This window comes from Pogonomyrmex barbatus, unplaced genomic scaffold (assembly GCF_055798465.1).
Source record: "Pogonomyrmex barbatus isolate J1 unplaced genomic scaffold, ASM5579846v1 scaffold13, whole genome shotgun sequence".
Classification (NCBI taxonomy): domain Eukaryota; kingdom Metazoa; phylum Arthropoda; class Insecta; order Hymenoptera; family Formicidae; genus Pogonomyrmex; species Pogonomyrmex barbatus.
The window spans coordinates 5771551-5795574 of NW_028297109.1; the positions used below are offsets into that span (position 1 = coordinate 5771551).

General features: G+C 39.9%; 2 protein-coding genes and 1 long non-coding RNA gene across 7 annotated transcripts; 2 read left to right on the plus strand and 1 right to left on the minus strand.

Annotated features, from left to right (window-relative positions):
* Positions 1-200: 200 nt before the first annotated feature.
* Positions 201-23599, plus strand: LOC105429878 (guanine nucleotide exchange factor DBS). 2 transcript variants are annotated; one of them, XM_011643098.3, is made up of 16 exons: positions 201-852; positions 13530-13625; positions 13767-13881; positions 14007-14097; positions 14208-14438; positions 14525-14784; positions 14959-15193; positions 16311-16505; positions 16580-16756; positions 16821-17006; positions 17661-17996; positions 18067-18384; positions 18458-18655; positions 18732-18940; positions 19025-19223; positions 19434-23599. In XM_011643098.3, the coding sequence occupies exons 1-16, from the start codon at positions 666-668 to the stop codon at positions 19659-19661; spliced, it is 3261 nt and encodes a 1086-aa protein (XP_011641400.1). In that variant the 5' UTR covers positions 201-665; the 3' UTR covers positions 19662-23599. The 2 variants fall into 2 exon arrangements, with proteins under 2 accessions (XP_011641400.1, XP_088928513.1); XM_089072387.1 differs by lacking the exon at positions 201-852 and adding an exon at positions 7408-7549.
* Positions 713-12269, plus strand: LOC105429877 (uncharacterized). Of its 4 annotated transcripts, none has more exons than XM_089072392.1 (4): positions 713-852; positions 9410-9663; positions 10357-10489; positions 10651-12269. In XM_089072392.1, exons 3-4 carry the CDS (start codon positions 10385-10387, stop codon positions 11674-11676), a joined length of 1131 nt encoding a protein of 376 aa, XP_088928518.1. In that variant the 5' UTR covers positions 713-852; positions 9410-9663; positions 10357-10384; the 3' UTR covers positions 11677-12269. The 4 variants fall into 4 exon arrangements, with proteins under 4 accessions (XP_088928518.1, XP_088928519.1, XP_011641399.2 ...); XM_011643097.3 differs by lacking the exon at positions 713-852 and adding an exon at positions 7409-7549; XM_089072393.1 differs by lacking the exon at positions 9410-9663 and having other exon boundaries at positions 724-852.
* On the minus strand, positions 7037-9447 carry LOC148937589 (uncharacterized). The gene is made up of 2 exons (XR_016138276.1): positions 9308-9447; positions 7037-8960 (listed from the first exon to the last, which is right to left on the minus strand). It is a non-coding gene; the product is annotated as an uncharacterized LOC148937589 (long non-coding RNA).
* Positions 23600-24024: the final 425 nt, after the last annotated feature.

The window sequence follows — 24024 nt, forward strand, 5'->3', positions numbered from 1 at the left end:
GGTGCGCGGTCGCGGGGGGTCAGGTGAGTTCGCGCCGGTCGGATCTGATCGGGTCGCGCAGCTTCGAGCCGAACTCTCAGCAAGCCGAGCCCACGTCGCGACATCTGTCGCGAGAACGCTGCGGCAGCGCGATTGCGTCGTTTCGGTTCCGGTGTTTTCCGAGCCGCACCGTGCCGCGCCGCGCCACACCGTGCTGCACCGCGCCGCACCGCACCGCACCAGCGCGGACCGCCGCGGGGTCGGGCAGCAGACATGCGACGTACAGCGGGAGTAGGTGCGTCAGGGGCTGGGCAGCGTTCGCGCCGTTAACCCACCCGGGTGAACGTCGACGACAACGACGACGACGACGACGACGACGACAAGGACGAGGACGAGGACGAGGAAGTGCGTGAGACACGCGCTCGCGATCCTACAATGTAGCCCCATCGCGTGATTTGGTCCAATTCTACCCGTCTGTCTCTCTGTCTGTCTGCCTACTTGTTCCCGTCTATCTCTCTCTCTCTCTCTCTCTCTCTTTCTCTCTTTCCAACTCTCTCTTTCTTTCTCTTTCTTTCTCTGTCATCGTCGTCGTCCGGGCCGGTGTCGCGGACGGAAGACCGGGCGAAGATCAGCGCGAGATCGCGCGTGTCAGTCAGCAGAAACGAATTGTTGACGCGCGAGTCAGGATGGCGAGCTCGCCGACCAGCATCGAGAATCAGATCGACAGCTTCCTGGAGCAGTTCAAGCGCAGCGCCTCCCGGGCGATGGAGGAGACCGCTGCTCAACATCAACGCTCCGGCAGCTACAACGCCTGCAGCAGCAGCATCAGTCGCAGCCGCAGCGGCAATCTGGACTTGGATCTGCTCGAGGCGGGTAAGTTTCTGTTCGATTCGATGACGTTATCCGAACGCGAGGCCGGGGCCGGGGCCGGGGTCGAGAAGAGCGGGACGGAAGAGGACACGCCACGCGGGGATTTTCAATTCCTTTGCACTCGTCCGAGCGAGGGGAATTGCCGTCCCTCTCTCCCCCGAGGCGATAATCGCTTGTATAATGTAAACGGCAGAAAACAAGCTCTCTTATGCCCTGAAATAATCCTCGCTGTAAGATTGCGATCGCGAAGTGGCGCATTGTCAGCCTCTCGCCGTGAGAGACTCGAGGAGGTTTCCCCCTCGAGATCCGCGCGCCTGAACGCGCAACTTCGGACTCAAGTCACTTCCTGCGGTTAATCCTGCGCGGGGGGTGTAAATTACAACGCGCGGTTACGACGCGCTCGCTCCCGTTGAGCCGCGCTGGATGGATCGAAGAGCTCCGGCGAGGATCTCGGTTTTACAACGCTCGAATCTCCTCTTATCTGGCGCGATTAACTTCGCGTAGCCCGAAGAATCGTTACATCGTAATGTTACATCGTATGTATGCGTATGTATGCGTGCATGCGGGTGGATCCACGAGACAACGCAACCCTTGACGTTTGAGATTGACGTCACACATTGAGAATTTTATTCTTCCCATTACCCATAGATTTTGCATCTTCTCTTTTCTTCGACATGCGTTTACGCACAACGCATCTCTATTTTAATTAACGTAAAAAAAAAAAAAAATCTAAAGCGCGAGCACGAAAAAAAAGAGATCTAACAGCCGCCGGTTATCTCCCATCATCCATTCCATGCGGAAATTTAATTACAGCTCGGGCTTGTGTCGAACGATTTCCCTCTTTTGTTTATCCACGGATTGATCGGAATGGATTCCCATTGAATTCTTCGATTTAAGTTCGGCTGACGTTCGCGCTTCATTTGCACTTGCGTGCCGAATGTGACGTGAAGTGGAGACGATTCTCGATGGATGGAAAGCTCGTGATATTCGTGTGCACCGGGACGTGAGCTCGACCGGGCCCTTTGTAATTCTGTCCTTCAAATCGCGCGTGACGTATATCGATCCCCATGCATTATTGCTTGGGATTGCCTGAACGCGGGAAAACGTCATCGCTAAAAAGCTCGAAGTTTATTGAGGTTCATTCGACTTCTTAATAACGGAAATTGGAAATCGAATTCTTCGAAAGAAAACCGTCCGCCCATTTCGATTTTATCGGCGGACTGGAAATAATTAACCGAGGAGAGAGGAATATCCATGTAGAAATTAACATTGCCTTGCCTTTAAGTAACGATTAATTCTTCTCGATTTGACGCTCGTCGATTCTTATAATTTCTTTTTCCTTTGCTTTTCATTTTCAATTAACCGATACACAATGGATTGCGAATTTATTTGCGGAATTCCGTAATAAATGCACGCACGCGTTTATTATTGATCTGCAAACAATAGGAGCTCACGGGGTTCTTTATTCGCCTATCACCGCAATTAAATCGCGAATGGCACGTTCTACTTGCTAATCACCCATCGATATCCCCTCCCCTCCCTGTTCTCTTCTTCGAAGTAATTACGTTCTCGCCAAACGCGTCTCTCGCGTTCTTAAACGTTGGTGATCAGTAGCGAGTATTAATTGGGCCACAAAGTGGCTCGCTTGCGAATTTCTTTTTTATCTCGCGTGCGAATTACAGTAGCCGTTTGACGACGGCGATAAATCAATTTTCCACCTGATGGAGTGAATAATCGAGTAAAGTCATCCCGCGAAATATCTTCCGTCGTCATAAACGTGGCTGCGTTCGCTTTGTAACTACCTGTAAAATAACGCCTTATTCGGTGACGTCAACTGGTTGCTTAAGCGACGTTTTATGCAAATCCGTTGGGATCTGTGTCTCCGTTCGATGAACTAAGTACGCTATTATTATACTTCTTAATTTTTTAATTATTTACTAACGTTGCAAATAATCCATGTAAATTTAAAGTTTCAGATCGCAATAATTATCTTAGCCTTAATTATTCAAAATATAATTATCAACAAATTTTAGAGTTGACTTATATTGATGTATAATCTATAAAATTCTGAAATATAAACGCTGTTTTTCGAAAATATTACTAGACGTATATTCAACCTCTCATGACACGAATGGATTACCTGTCACGCAAAACTTTCCCCGTTATTCACCGCCTGTTACTCATACTCAATCCTTCTGTATCGCACGATCAAATCTTTTTCTTGCATAATAATTCGAGATAGATACATAGAGATAATCTATTTGTTCATATGTCAAAACTTTGCACGAGACCCGCGTGGCACGGAAGAAAAATACAAGGATTCCTTCCTATTGGATTAATTATCGGTCGCTTTTCCCGCTGGCCGCGTTTCGAAAGAACGGATCTTACTTCATGCAGATGTGTGATATCGCACAGCTTTGACAGAACACGACACGCCGCGAGTCACGTGCATTCATCCCCTCCACGTCGACTCGGCTCATTCGCCATTGGTGGCCTCTTGATGTTTTACCTCCCTCGCTAATCAGGATCGTATTTAGGTTGGGTGCTTAAGATTTACTTAGGACGCAAAGTTTGCAAAGGTTCAAGTTGTAAGTTGTGTAAAATCATTAAAGTAGATTGTTATAGCTACGGAGCATTTAATTAAATGAAGCGTCAAAATTTTTAGAGCATTTGTAGAAAACAAAAAATGTATAAACGCTTCGATTAATTATCAAATTGAGAACTCCAAAACTCAAAAATTCATCTACCCAATCATAGGACATTTACGTGCGTTTTTTATTAAAATCTCTCCCATTATTCTGTCAAAAACACGGGCTCAGAAAAGAACCGACTCGCTCCTGCAGCGACGCCACGTTATGGCGCCGCCGCATCGCGACGCACTACCGGAATCTGTCGGAACCGCGGATTTCCGTATGTCTGCACATCCGTCGGTTCTCTAGCCGCAACGACCGGTCTCAGAACGACGCTTTGACGGGTCTCTTCTACGCGTTTCCTTGTGCAAAAGCAGATCTTCTCGATCCGAAGTGCTCCTTTCGTAGTACGAGACACGCGAGTGCGTCGTAGCCGGGGCGGCGGCGGTGGCGGTGGCGGTGGCGGTGGCGGTGGCGGCGACGTCGGCGGCGGTGGCGGTTCTATCGATCACACGCGGAGCGTCAGCGGGCGTGTGCGTGTGCGACACGCTCCGCGTGCGAAATTTTGTTCGCGAATTTCCTGGACGCACGCGCGTACGCGCGCGAGACGCCGGCGAGTGCTCCACACGGTGTAAGTACGCGTCCTTAATTCGTCCTGATGATGCGCATTATCATCGGTGCGAACGGTACGTGATAATCCGACCACGTGTAAGTTACAACGCGGAGGAAGTCCGCGGAGTTCGTCGTCGTTGTCGTCGTCGTCGTTGAAGTTTTGCCGCGCTCGAAAAGTGAAGGTTCTCGCGAGCCGCAGATATCCCGCGGCTTCCGCACGCGGAGAATCTCCGCGTCGTCGGTAGGCGGCGAGTGAGCGATCAACGTCAGATTTAACGTCGGTGCGCGACGGTGTATCTCTGGCAGCACGCGGGAATTCGTGGGAAAGCGTTGCGGAATTTATAAGGCTTAATAATATTAGGTGCGAGATTGTAATCAACGGGAAAGAGCGCATGCAGGGAGGAATTCTCACACGTGCAATTACTTACCTTCTTTTATGTAATGCATTGTCCGGGATGTCATTACAGTAGATCCTGAGATATCGGTTAAAGAATTGTTCAATTATCCGATCTACTTTATTTTGTACATCTGTATCATTATTCATATCTGTCTTAATGTTAAGACGGATTTTTAAAAAGAGATATCGAATTTAGATGATAAAGTCCGAATCCGTTTCAATTTTTTACGCTGAGCCGATATATGTCAGAAGATTAAAAGTAGAATGTTAATTAACATGGTTCAATTTCCAGTGCTATTCAATTTTTAATTAATATGTATTTTAATTTGAAATGAAGTTTTGAGCTTGCGTTTCTGAGAAGCTTCTTCAACTGCGTCGAATTTCAAGGCGGTAATTTGAATCGTGGGGTGTGTTCCACCCCTCTTAAAATCTGCACGACGCAACCATTGGTAACCGCATCGACATTTGTCGGGTGCAAAGTTTTGAAACGAGCTGTAGCATCGCCGGTAAACTCGTTCCGCAAGGTATTGACCACCAAACATTGTCTCGTGGGTGATAATACCACGGCTTATCAATGGGAACGATCAGGTATATACAGAAGACGAAAAGTCCCAGAGCGAGAGAGAGAAGGGGGTAGGGGGGGGAGGATGGAGGAAGGAGAGCAACAGAGATAGAAGTACGTGAGTGAATTTAGATGAACGGATGCTCGCTGAATTTGCGTGATTGCTGCCAGCCTCGGCAAATTATTCGCCAGAGCAATAATCCTTGTGGAATGAACCAACCGGCAAATCTCCCGAGCGCGATAAAAGTTAATCCGGCGAAATCTCGCGGGTGTGATAACGAGCGGAAATATCGCAAGCACGACAAAGGCATGGGCGGAGATGTCACGAACTTATCTGCCGCAGTATATATACCTAATATTTAAAAAAAGAAACTCTCGTTTTAATCATCATGAATTAATATTTTACACAATTTTTTCGAGAGCTCGTCAAATTTTTAAATCACACGTCAAACTAATTGGAATTATACTTTTGGAATTATGCTTACTGCTACAAATATTGGGATCAAATAATTTCCAAATATAATAACAAATCACTTAAATAAGACGCGCGATTGATAATTAATTTTCCAGTGATAAATTTAAATTCGCGATTCAGTTTGATCGATCGTTAACTTGGTGTTGTTATTTTTCCGCGACCGTACGACAAAAAGAGTTATTGCGGAGGCGTCCCTTCGCGGAAGGGTTGCTGGACGCGAGTACGTCGGTATCGATCAAAAAGAACCCTCATGCAACTTTGATGAGGTTCACCCGCGGCGCATGTAACCGCGTGCAATCGTGTGGCAACACGATCGGCGCATCCTCATGGCAAACCGTCGAGTATAAAAAACAACGTGACCGTCATGTTGTCTTATGTTGGAACCTGGAGATGTAATCGACTGTAAATAGAACGGCGATAGACCGCGTTATCTTTTTATCAGTGGCGCTAGAGAAATTCCAATCACGTCGCTCCAATGAGATATTAACGTTTGAAAAAGGTAGACGACAAATATAATTGATCGTGCAAAAGTAATGAGTCTGTAAATACAGCCACAATGACTTGCCTATGTATTTGTTGAGTCAACGTTTTAAGAACGTGATCTAAATTATTAACGTTTCGAGCAGACGGCTAGTATTATTTCAGCACGAGATCGATTTGTAGAACAATATTTGCCCGAAGTGGTACATTTTATTTTCGATAGAAATTTTCTGCTATCTTCGCGGGAAAAATATTTGCTGAAGGATCTAAAAATTTAGCCGAGTATAGATCTGAAAATAATTCTGTTGAGCCATCAAAATTATTATGTGAGATACTTAAACAGGATGATAATACTGCAAAATTTGTTTATATTCTAGCCATCAATTTAAATGTCTTAATAATATAATTATTTTATATTCCATCAAAATTATTTTCAGATCTGTATCTGATGAAATTTTTAAATCCTTCAGCAAAATTGTTCTTTCGAGTTGCAATAACAACCCCCAATATTTTTTTATCGTTTTAGGAAAACCGTAAAATCTCAACCTCACGTGCGAACGAGACATTTCGAGGACGTTCGCAACGTTACTAAGTTTTCACGGAGCGTCTAAAGCCGAGGATAAAACAACACTTGCGTAATATGACAATTGATGACTGGTAAACTATATATCAAACTGGCGATGTTACACAGAGTGGGAGCTGAAAGAAAAAAAAACCCGAGTCGCGTTTTAATCAGGAGGGACTCTCGCGTGCTGCCAGATTTGAGGAAGCCTGTAGGAAAGTCCTCAGGCTACTTGCATAGCGTCGATCATAATAACGCGATATTATCGTGCAACGTTTAATTACGATGCGACGATAACTCCCGGCGAGCGAACTTCTGCCGTTGTCGACCGTCAATTTACTTGCGGCGTCGTGTACCAATTTTCGTTGCATAACGCCGGAGCGACAATATACAGAGTAGCTCAAAGCGCTGCCCCGGTACAGAGCTTTTACGCTTAATTAATACGGAACGTAAATCCTAATTGTGACAATTTCATGACAGATTCTTTATATATCATTTGCTCCTTTCACAACAAGTTAACAAGATTTAAATCGAGATTGCAGCGCTTTGAATTGTGATAAAAATCAAAATTGAGTTCGACCACGAACACGTGCGCTTAGGAAAGATCGAATACTACCAAGGAATTTCCTCTGCAGGACATATCCGTGAGATATTCGGTACATCGCAATTCGACACGCAGTGCTGTTACAGTGGTGTTTCAGCAGCTCCGTTGCGTGCAACGCGTTAAAAGACACGAGGAGGAGAGCCGGAGTCGTTGAAATGTACAGAGATCTGAGTCGCCTTGTGAAACGAGCTGTAGCCTGATTCTCCGCGTCGTGGCAGTGTGTTGATTGTACAACCCGGCTCTATTGTACAAGTTACGACATTCCGTGACAATACGATAAGTATCGGACCGGCAGGCAAGCCAAGATGATTCTCCGCCGAAAGTCATCGCATAGCTGCAATTGTCCCTGCCATCAACACTGCTCGACTAAATGCACAGGTTTGATTCCCATTGCTCATACAATCCTCGACATAACGCGTAGAAACTCGGCGTGTTCTCGAATGGAGTACCACTCGCGAATAAACTTATCACTGCCTTTGTCTCTGGTACATTGTTCATCTAACGTTCGTTGTCTTTTGTTCTCTGCGCTCTACATTATTTTTCACAATTTATTAATATTTGAATTATCAACAGAATAAATAATTAGTAATAACAATTAAGAATAATATACTATTATTATAATAAAATAATTAATGATATAAAAGCAGCTTTCACTTTTCTTATTGCAAAAATTTATAATTGTGCGAACTACTTACTATTCGCGAAGCTGAAAACAATGGTGCGGCTTAGAAGAAATAATTTTATCTTTCCTTATCAGGAAATGTAACGTTTGAAAATACAAATAGCTTAAAACGAGCGCAGTTGGAAACAATGGTTGCGGCTTAAAAAAAATTATTTTATCTTTCCTTATCAGGAAATGTAACGTTTGAAAATACAAATAGCTTAAAACGAGTGGCGTGTTTCGTGACGTGGAGAAATGAATTCCGCGGATTAAGCGCGGAACTGAGAACCCAATTGTTCTCGATACGTTCGCGATAAGACGCGGTATCGCAAAAGTCGTCGCGATTCGTTCCCGCGGTTTCTCGCTAGGCAGGGAGAGTAACGGCGAGGCGAAACGCCGAAGCGAAGGGGGCCTCGATGCTTCTCCGTTATGATTACAGTTCGACGTCTGTGGAAAAGCCACGTAAAATTTTCCTTAATTTTCCGAAAAAGGGAAATCAACGAGGAATCAAATGGAGGAGATATTCGTGCCGCGGTAAACGTGATTTCTCTGATATCACCGATATCGAGACTCGATCTGCAAATGAGATTGCGGAAACGGGATTGCGGATCCCGCATATTTTCTGGATTATTCGTAGATCGCCGAGGTAAACTCGGCTCGCGAGCAGAGCGCTCTTCGCCGCGCGTGCGGTGCATGCTATTTGGAGCGTGCTCGATCTCCGTCGCGGCGCGCTGCGCATTGTGTGCATGCATGTGATCTCCGTGGTGGTGCTCTCCCCTCGCTCGCGCCAGGGGGGAGAGCCAGGGGAGATGAGAGAGGGCGCGGCGACGGGAGAGAGGCAGGGAGGTTGGCGGTGAGCATCAGGGCTGTATCAGCGCTCCACCGTCAATCAATAATCCGCGCACTTCCGCCTCCGCTCGGAGCGGAATCGGGAAGTTTTTTTTTCCTCCCGACACAAGAACGAAATTGTTGAAGTTCTTCCTCCGGTGCCTGCGACGGTCGTGAATAAATTGTCGCCTGCGAGATCGTTGATTATGTACGAATCGTGCTCTCGAAGTTCGTGACGTGGAGCGTCGTTTCCCATAACAAGAATGCTCTTTCTTTTTCATTGAAATGTTTTCCGGATCTCTGGAAAATTCAATTATGTAATTAACGCTTGATCTCCCTCGCGTTTATTGAATAAGCTATTATTACGAGTTTATTTTAAACTTTATCCATTTTTATTAAATTATCTAATATTCTGTCGATGAACTTTAATCTCGATTTAATTTACTGTTTAGCTTTTCTTTATTATTAAGACTTTAGAAAAAGATGAGTAACTTAAGCTGATATTAAAATTAATCTACATTGTTGGTAATTCCACAAATATGGAATGTACTAAGATGACGGAAAATGATTAGATTATTAATTAAATTTTCTATTTCAATAAATATAAGTGAATAAAATAGTTTCAATTAAAAAAATATATATTTTACCTTCACGAATGGAAGACTTTTGCGCAAAAGTTCTTCCAATTAAGAGTCGAAAGTTAATCTACCTAAGTCTGAAGATACATCGCAATATTTTTCGCGCGAAAGGAAGAAGAGGGGCGGGGAAGGGGGGCATCCCTTCGCGCACGGCCCTGGGAGAGTGCGCCCGTCCCCTCTGCACAATAACACGAACGAGACGTTCGCCATATCGTCGGGAGTGCTGACTGGTGAATTACGGTGCGATTTGTTGTTGCACGCTGCAAAATCGGGTTGGCGAAAACGCCGTCCCGTCGACTTGACGTCCGTCGAATTCAGGACGCCTCGTTCGAGCCGGGGGTCTCGCGACGTCCCGCTAAATCACGGTGAGTAAAACCATCGACGTAGCGTACCGTAGGGACGAAAGTTGGTGACCGAGGAGCGCGATCAGCGACTCTCGACCTTAGGGTCGCCGTCCGTCGCGAATGCACTTTCTGCACTCCTACGCGACGTCTCTCGCCCATCTTTCTTTCCCCATCGAATCTCGCTTCCACTCTCGTTTCCTACAGGGCGAGGAAACACCTCCGTAGGGAAATGTGTCCGCAGAATTGCTGATTTCTTCCCAATTGCCTCTCCTACCACGTACACTCCATTCCTGTTTTTCTCTTCTATTCTGAGTGTAAAAAGTGCAGAAGCGTGGAAAGAGTGAACGTGTGGACGTCTGTTTCCCTTTAATATACAGCTGCACTTTCACACACTTTCTGCATTCAAAATGAAATACATATATACATGTTATATGGAAAGAGAGAGAGAGAGAGAGAGAGAGAGAGAGACAGAGAGAGAGAGAAAATAAAATGCAGAAAATGTAAATGAACGCAGAGGAAATTGAAAAGAAATTTATTTCAAAAATAATATATGTAAAATTATCGGCGCTTAAAAAATAAATTTATCTCATATAATTTGTCTTCAAATTTGTTTTATTTTTAAAATTCACTGGCATTCATATAATTATTGAATAATTGTAATTATTTCACCTTTGAAGTATTATAAAATTTGTAAATTTATGTTGTCTTTGATAGGAAATCAAAGTACAAATTGACATACAACATGGAGCCAATGTCACAAGATAAAAAAGAGGAAGCGAAAGCTAATGTACACGTTATGGTTGATAAAAATAAAACGACAAAGGAGACAGAGCTGACAGAGAAGAAGGTAAAATTTTAAATTATTATAATTATTTTTATAACAATTTCTTTAAAAAAAAACTTATATAAAATTTACTTTTATTTGCTGGTATTTTAATATGTATCTTGCCTAATTTAGATATAATCAATCAAATAGTTATTTAGTTAATTATTTTCTCTCTATTTTAGAATTGTTCCTCATATCAGGATCACAAGGATATTTCTAATGACAAATCAAAGAAGACAGTCACGAAAATCAAGACGAAGAAAACTCGTAACGTAGGTCAGACAAGTTATGATCCTACAAAGTTAGAGGACAGTCCAACCCAGGTACTGGAACGTTTCAAAAGAGGCTGCGAGTGCATCGACGATCAGTGCTTTAAGGATTTAAATCCCGAGGTGGTTTATCGGCACAGACTGAACATTGCGGAGCTAACTAAGGCTGAGCACGACATGTATTTAATGGGCGTGACGATGGCCTGCCTTACGGATCCCTATCAAACCGCTCGGCATACGGAGCGACGTAGATTACGCGCGCAGTATGTTTATCAGGGTCGACGAGTATGCTTGGATGCTTTTTTGTATCTAGAAAACTGCACGCATTATCAGATCAAGCGTATCCGAAAGCATCTGATGACGCATGGCGTGACACCGCGCGTGCATGGCAATCACGGCAAGGTGCCACACAACACGTTCTCGCTGGACATATATAAGATCGCGACAGAATTCCTGAAAAATTTCATAGAACTGCAGGAGACAAAGCAGAAGACCAAACTCATCAAGAACGCGCCGTTGCATCTACCGTCAGACGTTACGCGAAAGACCGTGCATGATCTGTACACGCAATACTGCAAAAAGGTATCGCCTAATGTTAAAAGTATGGGCTACTCGACGTTCCGGCGTTTCATGAAGGTGCAGTTTCCACAGGTAAAGTTTGCCAAACTTGAGTTTGTTATGAGAAACCAAACCACGCAAAATCAATGCCAGACCGAGACCGATGCGAGAGACGATACAGGTCAACTTGGAAAATCACCTAAGTCAGAGTTAGAGGCGAAAGGCACAATATTACCGTTGATGATAACCAGCGATCTAGGACAGAATGAGACCTACGTGCTGACGCCTATCAGAAAATTGCAGAATGGCGTGAGTTATCAGGTCACTACACGTGGTCTGATAGTTAAAAGTCCTACTATCACGCTGTCAAAAACAATATAAACAATATAACATGGAAGACTAAAAGCGAATGGTATAAAAATTTTATACAAATAATATATTTATGCATGTATGTACAATACAAACGTGATTATATGCCTATCTTGCAAGGCTCTAATTTTTTGATAATTGCTTGCCTTTCCAGATTTAAATCGAAAATTTAATAATATAAGTGTTTTATGTTAAGTATTTAAACGTGTTGCAGTGAGAATACTTTATAAATATGTGTAGAGAAATATGCACGTTAATTCTTTAATATATGTATATGAACGATGTACAAAATTATTATGTATATACGTATAAAAACATAATTTACTCTGTATTAAGTGCAGTTAAAGTTTATTTTTGGTGTATTATTTAATATTAAATAAGTAAATTAAAGTATAAATTCCATTAACAATATAGATCTAAGCTGCGCGAAGTATTCTCGTATTGATTATAAAAAGCATTTAGCCAAATGTTCGTAGATATATCATAAATAAAAATTCTATCATATAAGATGATCGATGATAATGTTAGTTATATAAATTATATTTGTTAAAAATACATAGAGTTTATCTCTCTCATTCCGTATAATAAATTTTTTTTAAGCAGTATAGCAGATGACTATATTTTTTTATTTACCGCTATTCTTTTGTACGAAAAGTTCAGTGACACGATGCCCAAAAATAAGGAATTTCAATATTTCTTATCTTCCTTGAATTCCAGAGATGGAAATCAAGGAACTATAGTAACAGCAACAGTGCTTCTCAAATTCATGCAACCGTAGCCTTCTTATATAATTTTAACTACAAATATTATGCATGTATAAATTATACATTTTATTTGCGATGCGTTATATATAAAAGCATTGCAGATATTTAATTATTTATTTTTGTTTAAAACAAAGTTAAAACCAATTTTAAATTAGATTAATGAATATTAGATAAAATCTAAGATATAAGTATTGAATAGCATTTTAATTGCTGCAAATAAAATGCTCATAAATCCGAATTGCTATTAAAAAATGCAGATATTATATGTATTGTTTATATGTGTAATCACTTTTATTCTCTCCCCTAATGACTTTTATACCTGATGTTTTTTTTCTTACATAAGCGAGTATGAGAGAAGCCCATAAATTGTTGCAAGAAATGGGCGTTTTTTGAATTATTCCGACAGTTAGAAATTAACTGTCTTGCCTTTCGAGATTCTTGACATAATTAAGGATATAGTTTCCCGTTTGAGAGCCTCTTGGTTTACAGTTATATCAGCAATATTGTGGATACTGCAGGGAACTGTTTCAGCTCGGTGGCATCAGCAAGGTCATGTAAGTGCAACCTCTGATCAGGTACTTGCATTCAGTACATCAGCGAGACCTGAGCTGTGCATTCACAGTAAACATTGCATAAGAGACTGTCAACTGGAATCGTTAGATCACTTGAGCTTTCAGCTGTAACTGGATATAGGCATTGTGACACCCACTGAAGTGTAGTATTTCTCCAGATAATCTGGTCACACGATTTTTAATTTTAATCCAAGAATAAAATAAAATACGGTAAAAATATTCTGTCACTGTAATTAAAAATATATGGAGGAATTTACAACATGTATATTCCTGATATTTCTGTGCCCGCGAATATCTAAATATACAAAAATGACAGAAGAAACAGTGATTTTTAATTAATTTCTAACTGTGCATATGCTTGAGTGATTTCTCAATTTTTTAAAATGTATCACATTTATGTAAAATATTGATATAAATAGCGAATTTATATCAGTTATTAATTTTATAAGCATAACTGTAAATTTAGAATTATTTTCCCAAAAATATTAATGTGATAATGTGATAATAAAAGGACAATGTTTGCTTGCAGAAGATGTAGAGAGTATGACAGGCGAGATAGAAAATGGGGACTTGGCAGTTCGAGACGTTGCAGACCTTCTCCAGGCACAGTATGCAATTATTGCTGGTAAATATTTAACACAATAATGATAACACAATGATGATAACACAAATATTTGATGAAATGATGATAACACAAATATTTAACATGATGATGCTTTTATTTTTTTTAAATAAGCGTTTTTATAGTTGTTTCGCTTATTTTTAGGAGGAAAAACACGAGAGGGATGTCCTATAATTACATTTCCAGATAATGGCAATTTTCATAACTTGACTGATTTGGACTATCAACGTCTCATGCTATATCTCACTTCTGTGCCAACGTAAGAGGATACAGTTTTTACAATTTAACGCGATTAATTTATGTTTAATATATTTATTAAATTAAATTAAATTATTTAAATTAAATTAAATTACATATATTAATTACTTAAATTACACCATTCAGATTGCAAGAAGCCGATCTTGGATTTCATTTGATAATTGATCGGAGAAATGATAAATGGAACTCAGTGAAAACGGTACTTCTAAAAATTTCTGTAAGTGCACTCAATATTTCATAACAATTCGCGCTTTAGAAATACATATTGAGATGTAATAAATTATCGATGTAATAATTATATGATTTTTGTATTTATTTTTCTTCCAGGCATTTTTTCCTGGTTTGGTACACGTCGCGTATGTGTTGCGACCCGCCGGATTTTTACAAAAGGCTATTTCGGAGGTATCGAACAAACTGTTCCGGGAAGATTTTAAGTTCAGGGTTATATTCCTAGCTAATGTCGCCGAGCTGTACGAATTCATAGAGAAGGAACAACTCACCGAGCAACTCGGTGGCAATTTACCATATTGCCATCACACTTGGATACAGAATAGAATTGTAAATATACCGCTATGTCAACGAATTTAGCACATTGAATTTAATTGTATATTATATTAATGAATTGTGTTATTCTCTCTATATAGAGTTTGGAAAAATTTTCATCAATGACACAGGATGTGTCTCTTGCATTAGACTCTTTTACGCGACGTTTGGCCGAAGTGGAATTTCCAAATAACACTATCGCTACGACAACGCTTTTGTCGCAGCAACAAGCTGAGTATAACGAGTTAAAAGAAGAGATACTTACCGCTGCCAGACATGGAGAAGCTCTTCTGGACAGCGTGCGACAGTTAACTGGAAAAGGAACCGCCGATAGACTAGGAAATGTTGCTGCAGTAGAAAGGTGAAAAATATAATAATTAATACTAAACTTAATAACAAACAGCTTACTTTTATATCTATTATGAATCATTCGGTTTTTGTTTGAGTTAATTAATCTAACAAAATTAACATAAGAGATTTATAAATTTTTTTATTACAGAGCATATGATTAAGTATTGTTTCGATTAAATTTTAGACTACTTGTTCAATTGGAGGAAACCGAGCGCACCTTTGATTTGTTTTGGTCACATCACAGCTCACGTTTGAGACATTGTCTAGCTTTACGACAATTCGAGCAAGATTTTCGAGAATTGCAAGCAACATTGGATCAGCATCTAAAGACGGCAGAAGAAATGACGGAAGTCGGCGAGACGCAGGCGAGAGTGGAGCAATTGTTGCATGACACATCGGCATTTCAGCGAATATGCAGAGTACGTGACATTTCTTAAATTAATAACTTCTCAACAAGATATTACTATATATCGAATCAAAATACTTGATAATTTTATCATGTAAAATCCGAAACTTCGGAGTCTCTGAATGATATAAAGATAAAGTTATACAATATAAAAAAGTTATTGAAATGTAAATTCATAAAGGACCCATTTAAAAAAAATATAATTATGTGATGAATTAGCGAAAGCAATTTAACGTCATTGCTAACTTTCATTGCACTTAAAGCACTAAAATGCACTATTCAAACCAGTATTTTTTTTTATTCATTACGAAATTAAATGACTCTCGTCTTGCGATATAAAATTCGTAAACAAATAGAAATGCAGTAATTATATTTACGATGATTATCATGATTATACGAATCAGGAACGAATTTATCGTTTAAATATTTTATTGTATTTATATATAAATTCTGGTTTGAACGTGATTATCAGCGGTAACATACATGACGCACATCATGCACAAATGTTACTTTGCACCGCTTTCCTCATTTTGTCGATAGTCCTATTTGTTGCATACCATGTGGATTTGGGTCTTGGTAAGCAATCCACTTAACAAAATACATGTATTCTGTAATAGACTTTATACATATTGAGACATACATATTGAGATTGATTTTGATATATCTTAGCATCTATATATTACATATATCTCAATCTTATACTTATCATGCTTTGGAGTCAGATAGAAAGCATATTACGTTTCGACAAGTTTTCTGTAGACGCTACATGAATTAAATTTTTATTACATGTTATTTACCATTCAAGCTAACATCTTATTTCTCATTGTCTTACTTCTTTTAGTTGAAATGCACGCATAGGTGTCATCGGAAAATCGGTGGAGATTTGATTCATGTCCGACACTGGCACGATGAACTTTTGAGAATGTGACTATCATTATGATTTCTCGCTCACTGCATTGCACGCATAATAGTGTTATCTTTTTTTTTCTTTCCTTACGAGAAGTTTTCTTCCTAGATCATTTAATGAGATTAAAAAACATGCCATGATTGTTCGTAGCACCTTCATTTATATATCAATTTATATATCTAATCGCGTTATCGTGCATAAATATAATTACGTATGTTTATAGGGAGACATAGATCGTGCGGAGGAGGTGATATCTGCTGGTCAGCAGTTATTATCCGGCAGGCATCAGTGCCCAGCGGATGTTGTGGAACCTAAATGCGTGGAGTTGCAGAGAGTCTGCACTATTCTTAGTCAGAGACTAGAGAGACGGCTGCACATGCTAACCAAGTGCAGGGAACTTATGGAGCGTATAGATAAGGTATGTCCAGCTCGCGTTTCAGATCTATCCGTTCTTCTTTTGATTAAAAAGTTAATTTTTTTTTTTTCTATTAGGCGAATACTTGGTGTACGCGAGGAATAGAATTACTAGCGTCGCAGAACAGCACGACACCACCGGATCAGGCGCTTCAAGAATTGCAGCAGTTGATTGAAGCCGCGGAGGAGTTTCATCATCCCCGATGTATCTTTCAGGATTCTGTAATGCCGGAAACTAAAGCGCTCATTACGCAGGTATGTATTTTTGAGACTTGGTCCTGATTGCGTACTTGGTCTTGATTGAAAATCTGTTTCGTAGGTTTTGCAAAGGATAGAAGATGTATCTTTGATGTGCGACAAGAGAATAATGGCACTAAAACAGCAGCTGATCAAACCAGCCAGACCAGTACAAACTGTCACTCCAGAACCAGTCAAACCCTTGCAATCACTGCCTCAAATCGTAAAACCTGGCAGAATTCTCAAAAAAGCCAATACCATGCCAAAGGTAATCTTTTTTTTATTTATGAATGAAATCTGAAAAAATTTTATAATATATGTTATTTTTATATTATTTTGGGATCACGGCTCTGATGGTTGAAATAAGTCTTGAAATAGAGATCAAGATATTTGCGTGAAACTGATTTTATTTATTGCTCGTAACTTCGTTACAGACGTTTTATCCGCAGCGTATCTCACAGTGGACTCTACATGATTCTCAAATATTCGCGTGACCAACTATTATTTTTGTTATTGCTTTCTTTTGTTTTTCTCGCTTCCGATCGTTTAAATTTAAATATTTTCAAGCGTTATATAGTAAGAATTAAAATATTAATTACTACAATGTGAAATCTTTGATATTAATTTAGTCCAGAGCCGTATGCGAAACGAGAAAAAAGAAACAATGTGATATACTTCGCTATATATGTTTATCTCGATTTACGAAAAAATAAAGCATAATTCCACGAATTTTATTCTCAGCTGATCTCGAGTCGCGTATTCTAAAGTGCGTGCTGTATATCCGTGTATATATGTGTACGTGTGTTCGTCTTGTCGAGCGATCAAAAAGATTGCCGCTGGCTCGGAGTCACGACGATTACAATCGCTATATTGTTTTATAAGCTTTTATCATGTGCCAAATTTTCTACTTATCTTTTTTAAGATGGAAATGAGTCCTATAGAGGGAGAGTCTTCTTCACCGGAAAGCGAGCCTCGGGACGTTGAAGCTTTGCGCTTGAAACGCGGTCACGTATTGGCAGAACTCGTAGAAACTGAGCGAATCTACGTTGCCGAACTTGGATCAATTATCAAAGGTTATAAGATGGAAATGACGAACGAGGCGATGGTTCATCTGATACCCACGGCACTGGTTGGCAAAGCGGACGTGTTGTTTGGAAATTTAGAAGATATTTATATTTTTCACGGGGAGACATTTTTAAGAGACTTGGAAAATTGCATCTCGAATACGGAGCTCGTTGCCTTGTGCTTCGTTCAAAGGGTGAGCGTGTGATATTTGTATATCGCACTCGCCGCATCTGTCTGAAAACTAATTTTGCGTATATTTTTAGCGCGAGATGTTCTTTAGATTGTACAGTTATTATTGTCAGAATATTCCGCGATCTGAAAGATTGCGCGAACAAATACAAAGCGAGCCGCAGTTCCTTGCAGCCTGCCAGCAGAAACTCGGCCATAAGCTGCCGCTCGCTGCCTACCTTCTTAAGCCCGTTCAGCGAATCACCAAATACCAGTTGTTGTTAAAGGATTTGTTAAAGTATAGCGACGAACCTTCATGCTGTACGGAATTGCAGGAGGCATTGGATTGCATGCTAGTTGTATTAAAGTGCGTTAACGATAGCATGCATCAAACTGCAATAACGGGTTTCGGAGTAAGCATCATCTTCATTAATTTTATTTTCATCATATTATGTCTCTTGTATCATATTATGTGTCTGTACACAGGGTGATTTGAGTGCACAGGGTGAACTATTGTTACAAGGCTCATTTAGCGTTTGGAGTAGCAGTAAACGGGAGCGACTGTTGCGATTGAAACCATCTCAGCGACATATTTTCTTATACGAAAAGGCATTGATATTTTGTAAGCACAGCAAGCCTCAAGCTCACGATAAAGCCACGTATCATTTTAAAAGATATTTAAAGGTATTTTTTGATCTTAAAATTATTATTCTCTTTCTACTTAGACATACAATTATATGCGTAATTCTATTTAATACAGATGTCGCAGATCGGTTTGACAGAGTCGGTGAAAGGCGATGCTAGACGATTCGAGATATGGTTGCAGGGTAGAGCAGAGGTACACACGATACAAGCGCCGAGTATCGATGTCAAACAGTCCTGGGTGCGTCAGATTAAAGGTGTTCTGATGTCCCAGCTAGCCGAACTCAAAGGCAAGCAGAATTCGGCTCTTGGAAAATCTAATCACAAGTACGTGATTATTATCAATTAAAAATTAACAGCGCATATTCTTTAAATCTTTAAATATTTTATAATTTTTTGTTTTTTTCGAAGGCCGTTGCGGCAAACTATTTCATGGGAAGCTCAAGGAAGTATATCAGGATCTCTACGAACGTTATCTGTCGATGGCAATAGTGTCATCTCTCACATGACCGACGTGTCGCAGTCCACAGAAGAAGATGCGGCTTGGAGTTCGGAAAACAGCAATACGGACGAAGAAGATGCCTTCGGCGAAAATCCAGGACCAGCACCTGTGAGTCTTTTGTTAAAGGATTTAAGTAGATCTGAGCAATGGACACATTTTAAAAGTTTCTACAATCCAAATTTTAATTTTCGTCAGTTTTTACTATATCTTATTTTTTAAATTCGTTAAAAAATAATCGTTTAAATTTTGTTGCATTTTCAATGTCTAAATTCTGCATTTTGTATCATGACAAAGAAATGCATTTATCCCTTGATTTAGGGTGGAAGATATGTGGCGTTGGCTGATTATTGCGCGGTGGGACAATCAGAAGTCACAATGCGCGAGGGTGATACCTTGGAGCTTCTCAAAGTCGGCTGTGCCGGCTGGTGGTTCGTCAAACTGATCGGCAGCGGCGTGGAAGGTTGGGCACCCGCGGCGTACCTGGAACCGATCAGTCGAAAAACATCACGCAGTTCGCAATCAGTGAACAGTCAAGAGACCATATGAAACAGGCGACTAACACACTAGGTAGCTCACTAGTGTGTTAGATTGTTGCTCTTTTTCGAAAATCGCCACGCTTGAAGGATAGTCACTATTGAGAATGGTGTCTTGAGAATGTTTCTAAATGGCAGACGATTTTTGGAAATCTTTTACAGCATTTAAAGCACGAGATGATGAGTTACGTCATTTTGTGTATTTTTTTTTATGCAATATGGCGTGCACAATGCTCGTCACGTCTTTGTATTTGCGATACGAGGAACGTTAAGTTGTTTAACAACAGCATTTTTGCGTTCATGAAAATTTTATACTAATTACTTAACAAGAGGAAAGAATGAAACGGGGCGATAGTTTCACAGTCGAGCGCACGACTTTTCCTCAGATTGAGCGAACTCGTTCACGGAATTTTACTGAATTGTACAAAATGTAGCGTTGAATTAAGCCGAGATTATGTACGTGTACGCACACAATGAATTACGAGATGGTCTCGACTACTAAAATTTCTATAACAATAAATAATGCACATGCTATAGTCAACAGGAGGAAGGAGACATGACTCCGATGTTAAATCGCACGCGTCCTCGTGTTCGATTAGTTGTAATTTGTTTTAAGGAGAATCTGCATGAAGAATTATGTAAACATATTCTGTAAATGGTAGTTTCTATTTGTGACCCGGGTAATCAAATATTGGCTGTATGCGATTATTCCAAAGTTTAATATTGTTGTAAGAGAAAAGAAGAGAGAAAAAGAGAAAGACGCGCGACACTTTCGTCCATAGCGTTTTGTCAACAACACGCGTAACTTCCTTTGCCAGTTGGATGAACCCGATGGACAATCTTATCTTTGCTCGATGTATTCCGCGGCGCCGCGAGTAACTAGACGTCGATCGTCAACACGTTGATCGCGTCAGTTGTGTATCATCATATGTTGGCTTAGATTTCTTAGATAGATTCCTAGATGCATCGTTGTCACAACCGAATAGTACAACTTAGTGCAGTTCCGCGAGCTTTGAGAGTATCCTAGGTGTTTCGTTTTACCAAGGATTGAGATTGCTTCCGAGGATTGAAATATAAAATATTCAAAAACAGATCCTCGAGCCTTCGAAAGGAGAGAGAAAAAAATGTGTGATAAAAAAAATGTTAGATTGATGCTTCTGCAGATTAATCGCGGGGAAAGAGATGTTTAATTAATATTACGCCATTCTTAGAATATTAGATATATTGTTGACGAGTCGTTGCGACCAAATAGGCTTGAGATGTTACTATGAACTATCGTGAACTATTAATTCGGGGAAGTAACGCGGTGGTGGGACGGAGAGGGTTCAATGAATCATATACAATGCGTACACAAATTTTCTAGAAGGCTAAACGGTTAACACCAAATAATACGCAATATCCAATATCGAAATCTTAACACACATAATACCTTAGGACTGTACAATCTAAGTTTTAGCGGATTTCATAACCCACCAATTTCATAAATCTTTATTATGATATATATAAAACGATGTATAATAGTATCATTTGTACTGAAACATTTGTACGGATTATGGATAACATAATTTAAGGGGGATTATTATCTCGATCGCTATAATTTACTCTCCAATGTTGCATACCGCTCCTATAATGCGCAAAAAAAGGACACGATTTCGTCGCAACTTTTGATATATAGCCTACATGAGTCTGCTTTTAGTATTTATGTAATTCGAGTATTATTATTATTTGTACAGAGAGCACCATTATTGATATTTATATTTAGATCGATATATTTATTGACTAGCGGATTATTTATATCGCGTTAAATTAAGGACAGCGATCAGTGGTTTATACTGACCCAGGCTGCTTCAGACTGATTTACGACAATTGATGTACTGTAAACGCGACACAAACGGATAGCTATTGCATAATTTGATGATTGTATATGAACGTTATGTGAATTCGTTTCTTGCCGGCACACTGCGTTTTATACAACTGGCACCTCCGATCGTACAAGTTCGGTAATTTCCTCTGCGCTAAGTTTGTTTTACTTTCCACGCGTTTTACTCTTCAGCCGCACTTAGGGTAGATCTGATAGTTATATCTACATATATTCATCCATTTATACGCCGTCCTTTATATATCGACCACAAAATTTTCAATCAAACGAGCAATGTTAGTTTAAATACGATGCGTTTCCATACGATGTGTCCGCTTTGCGTTATGATACTGTAGATATGAGCGGCAAGGCCATACACTCGGTTTCGTTTGCGGGAGCGACTTTATGTAAAGAGAAGAGAAACAGAGATAGAGTTGTGACAGCTCAAACGTAGAGAAGAAAACCGGTTAAAAAACATCGCTCGTCATACCTACCGTTCACGAACGCTTCCGCAAATTGTAACGTGGTCACCTTCACCGGAAGTCGTTTGTGGCCTCGCGCGGGCGATATTCCTCATCTCTGTAAAATCGCGGTTAAAAAGCGACCAAGCCAAGGTGATATCTAAACATGAGATGCGAGTTTTTTGTAGAAACTATAAATATATACATACATATATGTATACATGCATACACATACATACATATATATATATATACATAGACAATAATTATATACCCGCTGTTGGAGGATACATGACGGATGCGCGTTCGTTCGGATAACAATTTCATGATGAATGCGATATTTCCCGCGGCGACTACCGGAGCAAGTAAATGGAAGCAGATCCTCGCGAGTGAATCTCTCGCCGTGGACGAAATCATCGATATTAATAGAGATCGCGTAAACGCAGGTGCGCGTGCAATTTTTTAGGGGGAAAAAAAGAAGAAGAAGAAGAAGAAGAAGAAGAAACGCGGGAAGAGTTGGACGTTGCGACCGCGATTTCTTCAACGGATGGTTCCTCTCGTCGTTCCTCGCCGGCGCAAGAGGGTGATAGTAAAGTCTATTTTTGCATATAACAAATAACAAAGAGGCTGCCGAAAATCTCTTCTATTTGCGTTACGTATGCGTTTGCGCGATCGTTTGTCACCGAGACTTGACTGTAATTAACGACTGCTGCGTACGCTTTCTCTTCTTTTGATTACTTCGTTCGATTCGCGAGCTACTCGCGAAATGTACTCTTGGAACTTTTCTTTGTTTTTTTTTTTTTTTGTTGTCGCTATGTAATCTGCGATTGTGAATCGTAGATCGTTTTAGTCCTCGCGGAAGAGGAATTACTCGGATCTCAGAAGCGATATTTTTATACAGGATGCAGTTAAAAGGATCGCTCGAGCTTAAGTTGGATTCTGCTTTTCGCAAAACGAGATTCGTTCGACTCGTCGGATGAACCTTCGTGTACGCGCGAATGACAGATGACAGTAAATGCGATTTTGCGAGAAATGATCATTTTTAATTGTCACGCATCTCCGTTGTTCTCTCGATGAAGAAGGGAGCGGAATACCGCGATTTCTGTACGACTCAAGCGTGTTCGATTCGCACACTAAAGTTCTGTTTCAACTCGCTCGAGAATCTTGCGTACAATCAGTTGTCAAACTTGTATGAGTCTGCAATACTAAACGGGAACATTAAACGCGAGAATTCAAAGTGGAATCTGCAGCAAAAGCCTCAGCTCTCGTTCCTGACAAATCCCCCGCTGTTTTTTCTGACGTATTTCTTCAGCTAAAGAAATGCGTGCTTGGGAAGCGAAATGTTGTGTAATCTTACAATAATCATCGGTACACTTTATGTTTTTGTAACTTGTCTGATCTTATTATTTAACAACAGATCTCGTTTACCATATCTGAAATCAATCTTTCGTTTCGCGGAGAATTTTGCGAAGAGATGCTGCGATATATCTTCTGTTTAACGCGTCGCTAATTTGCCATATTTCATTTCAAACGGATTGGTGTAACTTGTTTATTTATTCGTTTTAATATTTTATTGCTTTAAAAACCAACTTAAATATTCGCATTGAGTTGAATAAAATAATTTTCTCTTTACTTAATTCTTTAATTAAATCTGATATTACCATCACATTGTATAATTATTATAATTCACATTTAATCGAATACCGTTCCATCCATTTTAATATTTTATTGCTTTAGTAGCCAATTTAAATTTCGATGATTTAAATTATAAATGATATTTTTATTCAATCCATTGAAAAGAAAAAAAATATATTATTTGATAATTAATATATATTATAATTATTATAAAAATTTAGCTTCATTGTGGAATATATTCAAATTTATTATATTGAATTGAACATCGCGATATCAAATATACTTTATATTTATATTTTATATTAAAAATCTGTAAAAAACTCTGCTAATTATTTTAAAATGAAAAATAATCTGGATATTTGATTATAATTATATCAAATGTAAATAAATTTTCCCATTACCTTATTTTCCTCGCGATGTTT